Source organism: Papilio polytes, unplaced genomic scaffold, assembly GCF_000836215.1.
Source record: "Papilio polytes unplaced genomic scaffold, Ppol_1.0 DF824102.1, whole genome shotgun sequence".
NCBI lineage: Eukaryota > Metazoa > Arthropoda > Insecta > Lepidoptera > Papilionidae > Papilio > Papilio polytes.
In genome coordinates this window covers 5,045,338-5,054,633 of record NW_013525102.1, presented here as the reverse complement: position 1 = coordinate 5,054,633, position 9,296 = coordinate 5,045,338, and the positions used below count along the sequence as shown (strand labels likewise).

General features: G+C 38.7%; 2 protein-coding genes across 3 annotated transcripts; one reads left to right on the top strand and one right to left on the bottom strand.

Moving 5' to 3' along the window:
- The first annotated feature begins 168 nt into the window (after nt 1-168).
- LOC106099698 (manganese-transporting ATPase 13A1) lies at nt 169-8,117 on the top strand. Of its 2 annotated transcripts, XM_013278312.1 has the most exons (11): nt 169-641; nt 720-809; nt 887-1,093; nt 1,673-3,619; nt 3,714-3,984; nt 4,295-4,491; nt 5,151-5,293; nt 5,873-6,005; nt 6,812-6,955; nt 7,777-7,912; nt 7,949-8,117. In XM_013278312.1, the coding sequence occupies exons 1-10, from the start codon at nt 372-374 to the stop codon at nt 7,885-7,887; spliced, it is 3,513 nt and encodes a 1,170-aa protein (XP_013133766.1). In that variant the 5' UTR covers nt 169-371; the 3' UTR covers nt 7,888-7,912; nt 7,949-8,117. The 2 variants fall into 2 exon arrangements, with proteins under 2 accessions (XP_013133766.1, XP_013133765.1); XM_013278311.1 differs by having other exon boundaries at nt 7,777-8,117.
- LOC106099699 (cuticle protein 7-like) lies at nt 8,106-9,263 on the bottom strand. Its single transcript, XM_013278313.1, has 3 exons — nt 9,234-9,263; nt 8,854-8,925; nt 8,106-8,771 (listed from the first exon to the last, which is right to left on the bottom strand). Exons 1-3 carry the CDS (start codon nt 9,249-9,251, stop codon nt 8,340-8,342), a joined length of 522 nt encoding a protein of 173 aa, XP_013133767.1. The 5' UTR covers nt 9,252-9,263; the 3' UTR covers nt 8,106-8,339.
- Nucleotides 9,264-9,296: the final 33 nt, after the last annotated feature.

Here is a 9,296-nt window from a genome sequence, read left to right as displayed (position 1 = left end):
CTTACCCAATCTGGGGTTTCTTTTATACTGATGTTTAGTAGAATTTATCTGGGATAAATCATATTTTTGGAATTTTTATACCAACATAGATACCAAAAAATGTGACAATGTGACGTGTCCTGCACGCGCTAATTTACAAATTCTTTGAACGGTGTCATTTGACAATGTAAAATGTAATACATCTGTCATTTTATCTGACAGGAAGAAGTGTCGTGTTGTGGGCTTATAAATAATTAAGTAAAATCAAATTTTACATAAATTAATGAATTGATTTGTATAGTCGATTTATAAAAAAATGCGCGCCCTATTTATTAATATTTGAAAACAAATTTTTGTACGTTGCGACAATTTCTGAAATAATTTTCAGAAACATGGTTTCAACTAAGATGCAGTCGTCATTAGACGATTTAGTACAATATACTCAACTATTTAAGCCAATGGCAACGGTTCTGCAAGGAACTATATTGCCTTTCTTAGTAATATATCCAGTGGTATTTTATTTTTGGATTGTTGTATATGGTTTTGAAGAAAACTTTGAGGCTGGTTTCGTGAGTGTCGCCGTAGTAGCAATTACACAAATTCTTATTTGCCTCTGCTGCTACTGGAGTGTTCACATACAATGCTTCTTATCTTGTACAGCTGTAAGTAATTTATAAATTTATTTAATATTGCTTTAACATAAAAAATAGACAATATTAATTATTATCTTCTATTTCAAGGTAAAAGATCCCATACAAGCTGAAATTGTAAAAGTTGTTCCAACATCTAATAATGGGTTCTCAGAAATTGTAAAACTTCATCATACAAAGGTAAGTTGATCGTAGCCAAGGCATCCATTTTTAGAACATTCATTAATATTTTTAATACTCGAATATTTTGATTCTAGTCAACTACAAAAGGAAATCTTAATCCTGATGTCTGGTTTGTATTTCAAAAAAGTAAATATGTTTATGACTGGGATAAGAAAGTGTTCCACACAATTGTATTTCCTGTTAATAAAACATATGAAGAGTATATGGAATCTAAAGGTTATCTGGATGATGAGTCTATTGATGTTGCAGAAAAAACTTATGGCAAAAATGAAATGATAATGGTAAGTTGTAAAGTAATACAGTAGAACCACAATAACTCAAACCTCGGTAACATAAAAACCTCTATAACTTCAAAAATTAATATTTTCCTTTCCCATCAGAGCCCAAAACATAGACCCTTGATAACATAAACCATATAACTTAAATTTTGTGTTTCCCTTGGACTTCAACTTATTGGGGTTTTACTTTATTATAATTAGGGGGTAATATGTTACCGTCCAAATTAGACACATAAATATTGATTATATAGTTTGCCTCAACTCTCACAATTTTAACTGCAACATTTCACTGTTCAGTTAACTGTGCAGCTATTGCTTAATCCTACTACAAAAATTCAGTTTCAATTGATAACTTTAACTGAACAGTCAAACTTGTCAGTTGGAAGAGTTTGTAATGGCTTAAAAAAAAATACATAGTATATCCTTAACATGATATAAAAGTCTCTGTTTGAGAGTGCTGTTTTGGGCTTTGTTTAATCTGATTTTAATGAACACAAAGATATTAGTTACATAATTAAGTAACATTATATTTTTTTATATTCCTGGCCGGACATATCACCATTAACTAATATATTGTTTCAGGTTGTACCAGAATTTATGGAACTATTCAAAGAAAGAGCAACAGCACCATTCTTTGTCTTTCAAGTATTTTGTGTAGCTCTTTGGTGTTTGGACAAATATTGGTATTATTCTATATTTACACTTGTGATGCTTGTAATGTTTGAATGTACTTTGGTTCAGCAACAATTGAGAAATATGGCTGAAATACGAAAGATGGGCAACAAGCCATATAACATTAATGTGTATAGAAATCGAAGATGGCGACAAATTATGAGTGATCAATTGTTACCTGGTGATATAGTTTCTCTTACTAGATCTCATAGTGACAATTTAGTTCCTTGTGATATACTACTTTTAAGAGGATCTTGCATAGTTGATGAATCTATGCTAACTGGAGAGAGTGTACCACAAATGAAGGAAGCTCTTGATAATGAAAAGAACCTTAAAGTTAATTTGGATCCCGAAGGAGAGGGAAAATTGCATATGTTGTTTGGAGGCACAAAGATTGTACAACACTCATCACCAAATAAAAATATCACATCAGGGTTAAAGGCTCCGGATAATGGTTGCATTGGCTACGTTATACGTAACGGATTCAATACATCACAGGGTAAACTTCTAAGAACAATATTATTTGGAGTCAAGCGGGTAACGGCAAATAATCTGGAGACATTCGGTTTTATTTTATTCTTGCTGATTTTCGCAATCGCAGCTGCTGTTTACGTTTGGATAAAGGGCTGTGAAGATCCAGAAAGGAATAGATACAAATTGTTTTTAGAATGCACTCTGATATTAACCTCGGTAGTGCCACCTGAACTTCCTATTGAATTATCTCTCGCTGTGAACACCTCGTTACTATCACTGTCAAAGTTAGCAGTTTTCTGTACGGAACCTTTTAGGATACCTTTTGCCGGCAAAGTGGAAATTTGTTGTTTTGATAAAACTGGCACATTAACAAGTGACAATTTAGTAGTAGAAGGTGTTGCTGGTATTGCAGGTCACACAGATGCTACTGTTATACCTTTAACAGAAGCACCAATAGAAACTATACAAGTTTTAGCATCTTGTCACTCTCTAGTACAACTCGATGATGGTGTGGTCGGTGATCCATTAGAAAAAGCAACATTAAAAGCTGCAGAATGGAATCTAACAAAAGGCGATGCTGTAGTACCTAAGAAAGGTAAATCGCCTGGTTTCAAAATAGTACATAGAAATCATTTCTCGAGTGCTTTGAAAAGAATGTCTGTAATTGCTGGATACCAAATAAATGAGCGAGGATTCATTGATACACATTATATTAGTAGCGTCAAAGGTGCGCCTGAGACAATAAAAACTATGCTAAAAGAGGTTCCTAGTCACTATGACAATGTTTATTTGACCTTATCTCGAAGAGGAGCGCGTGTTCTTGCGTTAGGTTACAGAAGTTTAGGAAAATTGACTTCTCAAGAAATTAGAGACTTATCCAGAGAAGATGTAGAGAGTGATTTGACCTTTGTTGGGTTTGTTATCATTTCATGTCCGTTAAAAAGTGACTCAAAGAAAGCTATCGCTGAAATTGTTAATGCATCTCATTCAGTCGTTATGATCACCGGTGATAATCCATTGACAGCCTGTCATGTTGCCAAAGAATTGAAATTTACACAAAAAGATGAAGTTCTTATTTTGACCGAAAAGAATGACGACTGGACTTGGAAATCTATTGATGATAATATTGTTTTACCCGTAAGCAATCAATCAGAGAAGGAATTGATTAAAAAATATGATCTGTGCATTACTGGAGAAGGTCTTACATTCCTTAATGAACATTACCACGACCTTATGATTAAATTAATGCCGCATATAAAAGTGTTTGCGAGGTTTGCACCTAAACAGAAAGAATTTGCAATCATTACTCTAAAATCCTTAGGTTACGTGACTTTGATGTGTGGAGATGGTACAAATGATGTCGGTGCTTTGAAACATGCTGATGTAAGTTTAAATTTTTTTATTCTATGGATTATTCAATAGATAGCATAAAATATTTTCCAAGTAATTATATTAATCTATAAGTAATACTTTGCAGGTGGGTGTGGCAATTTTGGCAAACGCCCCGGAGCGTGCGCGGGAGAAGGCCCGTGAGAAGGTCCGCGAGGAGCGTACTCCGGAGCCGGAGCCCCCGCGGCGGGCGGGAGGTCCGCGCGCAGACCCGAGGGCGGAGGCGCGCGCCGAGGCCGCGGCCAGGCTGCGCAGAGCTATGAAGAAGTTGGAAGAAGAGGACCAACCTCAGCTGGTTAGGTTGGGCGACGCCAGTGTCGCGGCGCCCTTCACCAGCAGGCTATCCAGCATACTTTGCAGTGAGTATTTATTCATGCAGTAATTGATTAGCTATGTCATACTCTTAGAGTTTTGTGGTGATGCAGTTACTCTGAAATTGTTACCTGGCATTGATTCGATTCAATCTTGTTTGTATACGAGGACTATGTCCGTTTCGGTGGATCAACCTCCAGTCCTTCTTCTCTTGTGCCATCGTATCTTCTTAATACACGACGGTCACTTTCTAATTATTGTTGCATATATGTTTGTCTTAGTCTTCCCCTATTTCTGTTCTGTGTTCTGTTCAAAATGTGTTTTACAAACAATCGCATGTATGATATTGTGTTCCAGTATGCCACATAATAAAGCAGGGCCGGTGCACGCTGGTGACGACGCTGCAGATGTTCAAGATCCTGGCGCTAAACGCGCTGATCCTGGCGTACAGCCAGTCCGTGCTGTACCTGGACGGCATCAAGTTCAGCGACACGCAGGCCACGCTGCAGAGTTTACTGCTCGCCTCCTGCTTCCTCTTTATATCACGCTCCAAGGTAACTAAATAAAACTGCTTAACACATTCCACTGAGTGGGCTTTTATAAATTTAAACGCACTAAATATATGAAAAGTTTTTATCCAGTTATAATTTGACCGTTTTTTCTTTTGCTTGTTGCTTTTTTATATTCAATCTATACTAATTTTATAAACAGGAATGATTTGTTTTTTCGTATGTATTGAAATAACTCCAAAAAGATAGATATATGCTATCGCGGACTTTACTATAGAACTATTTGAGATCTACAATTCTGTCAAACATCATTTTTATAAACCTCTAACGGTTTAGGCAGCGTAAGCCGAGAAAAGTAAAAGTTTAGTGAATATTTAAAGCCAGCGTCCAGAAACACGCTGTTTATTAATAGTTCCCAAACATTAGTAATAATAAAATATAGCCTATGTTACTCACAGATAAATTACTTATCTGTTGATGAAGGAATTTTTAAAATCGGCCTTGTAGTTTTTGAGTTATTTCAATACATGCAAAGATACAAAGTTTTCCTTTTCATAATATTAGTATAGATTTATGTAAATATGTTCCACGTGGTATTTTCGCTATAAATAATGTTTGACTTTTGGTAATAGCCAGGCTATTGCTGGCTGTTTTGGTGAATCCGTTTGTAAGTATGACATTTTGAGGGTGAGTGTTTGTGTCAGCCGCTGAAGCAGCTGTCGCGGCGGCGGCCGCTGCCCAACATCTTCAACATGTACACGATAATGACGGTGCTGGCGCAGTTCGCGGTGCACTTCCTCTGCCTCGTGTACCTCGTGCGCGAGGCCGCGCTGCGCTCGCCCGACAGGTACACGCACCACATATGTGAACATCACTAAGTATTAACACAAATTTGATGTAAGAATTATGATAAAAAAAGTTGTCTTAACTTATCTAATAATAGACGTTTAAATTCCGAAAGGTCTTGAATTTATGAATACGCGTACTAGCTAAGTGATTACATAACTTTAGGGCCTGTCCCACCACTGGCTGATAGAGGCGCAGATAGCTTAAAAATGACGTCACTGTCAAATAAGGTAGCAAAATCCGATATTTTCATCGCATATTTTACATGTTGGATTGTTATCGGACAATTTGATGGGACAGGCCTTTAATCTTACAATTCATCTTCCTAATATTATAACTATTAAAATTTAGATAAATGTTTGTTACTAAGTATCTCTAGAAGTTTGTCACATGTATTTTACATAGTCTGGATGAACACATACGCTTATAATTAGATTTTTTTCATGCGAACGGACTCGCGCGCCACAGCTAGTTTCTTAATAGCTTTATATCGTGTATGCGACATTTGTATGAAATAAAAATGACTGAAATATATTATGTTTTGGTGTTATTTATTTTAGCAATGATTTTTTTCCCTCAGAGAGGTGAAGCCGAAGCTGGACATGGACCTGCAGGAGGAGGAGGAGCGCCAGTTCGCGCCCGACCTGCTCAACAGCACCGTCTACATCATCTCCATGGCGCTGCAGATCTCCACCTTCGCTATTAACTACAGGGTACGTGTTACATGTCTCATATTTAACCATGAAATTCTACAACTCAAATATTTGTACTAACTTTTACCGTCAAGGGTCACTCCTTTGCTCTCTTATGATAAAATACACCACACTCATTTTGCCTAAAAATCCTGGATTGATGGCGCTTCGATTGCCTCTTATGAACGGAAAATTGGTCTCACACTTCCGAGCAACATCGTGATGGTTTTTGGTATTGTATATTAACTGTTGCCCGCGACTTTGTCCACGCAATATTAAAATTAAAAATACTTCTGTGAAAGTCCGGTCGATATTGGTCCAGCCGTTTCGGAGTTTACCCGGAACAAACGCGACTTGCGAACAGACAGACAGACAGACAAAATTTTTTTAAATGCGATTTTCGCTATTAACAACGCAAATGCATCATCTTCCCAGAATCTTTTGATATTACACATTTAATTTTATTATATGTATTAGCTTTCGCCTGCGACGTCGTTTGCGCGGAACTAAAAATTACAAACGCAAGTAGCCTATGTGTTCTTCCAGACTCTCCTCTGCATATATGCAAAATTTCATCGAAATACGTTCAGCCGTTTAGGCTACAAACTCTAACAAACATCCATACATCTATCTAGATTTTCCCATTTATATTATTAGTATGAAATATGATAGATTAAGGGCTAACAATTAAATGCCTGAAGAACGAAACTTTAATTAATTTAAGAAATCATATAGTCGGGAGTGTTTTAGTTAAAGTGTGCGAACTTGGCATAAGAGACTAGTAAAAAAGGAGTGTAGTCGGGGTTAAATGAGAAACTCGTGTGCAGGGCGAGCCGTTCATGGAGGGTCTGCGGGACAACAAGCCGCTGCTGTACAGCGTGGCGCTGTCGGCGGGCGCCGTGCTGGCGCTGGCGGCCGGCGCGCTGCCCGACCTCAACAACGTCTTCGAGATCGTCTACTTCCCGCCGGACGTGAGTGCAACACAACGCCCACACAACGCCTTCATTTTGTTGTAATCACCAGCTCACTACATGTCCCCAAGTCCCCAAGTCCCCAAGTCCCCAAGGCCATAGTCAACCACGTTGGCCAAGTGCGGGTTGGTTGACTTCACACATATCTTTAATTCCTTCACCGATATGTGCAGGTTGCATCACGATGTTTTCCTTCACCGTAAGAACGTCGGGTACATTATGTACATAAGAAAATTCGAAAAATCGAAAATCACATCGGTACATGGCGGGATTCGAACCCAAGACCTGTAGATTGCAAGTCAAGTGCTTAAACCACTGAGCCACCGACGCACTGTACACCAGCATATGTACACCTTTATTTATTTAATACTTTTTGCACAAATATAATAAGGGCCAGTCCCACAATTCTTGTAAATTGTCATATAACAATCCAACGTATAAAATATGTGAAGTATCGGATTTTGGTACTCTCTTTAACAGTGGCGTCATTTTTAAGCTATCGAGTCTCAATCAGCCAGTGGTGGGACAGACCATAAGTATATGTCAGCAATCACAGAATAATTATTTCTTTAAAAAAAGCCCTACACTTATGACGCACTTTAGACTATTTATTTTTACGCTATTAAACTTAGGCTTAAATAAAATTGATACATGTCGGAAAGAGATCATAAACTACAAGAGGTCAACATTAAGGTTACTATGGTAATTTTGACATTCGCAATTGAGAATTCGACAAATGTAAGCAATGAAATAAAGTTTTTATAATTGCATGCGGATAATGCCGCACGGGAATAGCTAGTATATTTGTATTTTTGTTGCAGTACCGAGTGATATTAATACAAGTGCTGATAGCGGACATGTTGTTCGCCTACCTGGCGGACCGCGCCTGTCTCTGGCTCTTCGGCGAGGGCCGTGCGCACTCCCCCGCCTAGTGCGTGCTGCCCGCCTAGTGCGTGCTGCCCGCCTAGTGCGTGCTGCCCGTGTAGTGCGTGCCGCCCGTGTAGTGCGTGTCGCCGCTCAACAAGTGCATTTATAAATAATGTGAATGTGACCCGTATTCTGAGATAGTTATTGAATAAAATGTATTAGTAAATTATTTATGTGTTGTCTTGTTTAACTTCGATTAACGGATATTATATAAATAAATGGATAAGGCACTATAGTATTGGTTTTTATTTATTTACAAACTTTACACTATTAGCGGTTCATGACAGGTACAATTTACATTTTTGACATTTACCCTAGATGTTACCATACTATAAAGTCGAGTAAATTGTTTGAATCATAATCTCTAGTTGCTTATTAAATTTTATTGTTCTCATTCACATTGTCGCATAGCGTCGCTACGTCTTTGTTAATATGAATGAGTGGTAGCATAAAATCCTTAATGGTACCAATGTCCGTGTCCCGCCGCGCCGAGACCGCCCCAGCCGAGACCGCCCCAACTGTGACCGCCCCAACCGAGACCGGACCCACCGAGACCACTCCAACCGAGACCGTGGTCCCAGGAGCCGAGACCAGTGTATATGTTAGTGTGCACAGGGGCGGGGGCTTGCCATACAGGGGCCGCGATAGCTTTGGTGACGACGGGGGTCAAGACCTGTTGAGGATGGGAGGCGTGTCCTATTCTCTTGACCACGGCGTTGAACCCTGATACGGGGTCGGCAGTGTAGTCGACGACACGTATGGTGCCGTCGGGTTCCGCCAGCGAGTATGAGCCTTTCACGACGTCGCCCTCCCGCACCTCCGACTGAGCCTTATTGTCTCCGGTCACTGGATCGTTTACCGCGTAATTAAATCCATAGTTTGGATTAGCCTGAGAAAAAGGTAAGTCAAATTGAAAAGATAAGAGATAATTGTGCTGATTTAACACATTTCTATTATAAAATTATACTTACATAACTACCAACCGTCGCTAGACCGTACGAGCTGTACGGAGCCGCCACCGCCGCGCCCAATACGCAGCAAATCTATACAAACAAAGGTTTTATAAGAGAAAGGTGGCAAACGAACGGCGGAAACATAGAGTTGGTCAACGACGTCCATAGACATCCGCTACAGTAGAGGAACTACAGACGCGTTGCCGGTTTATTGAGAGGAATACTTTTTTCATATTTTGATCGTAGAAATACTATAGAAAACGTATTTTGCAAAACATAATTTTATTTTTAATAAATAGCATCTGCAGTTCGTCTTGTCCATGGGCCTCTTATCGAATATTTTTATCCGATCCGTCGTTTGCTGCCTTATTTAAAAAAAAATAAAAAAATAAACTCACTGCTATGTAGTGGAACATGTTGATGATATAAAGTACCGAAGTAAACACCTTTTTATTTCTGTT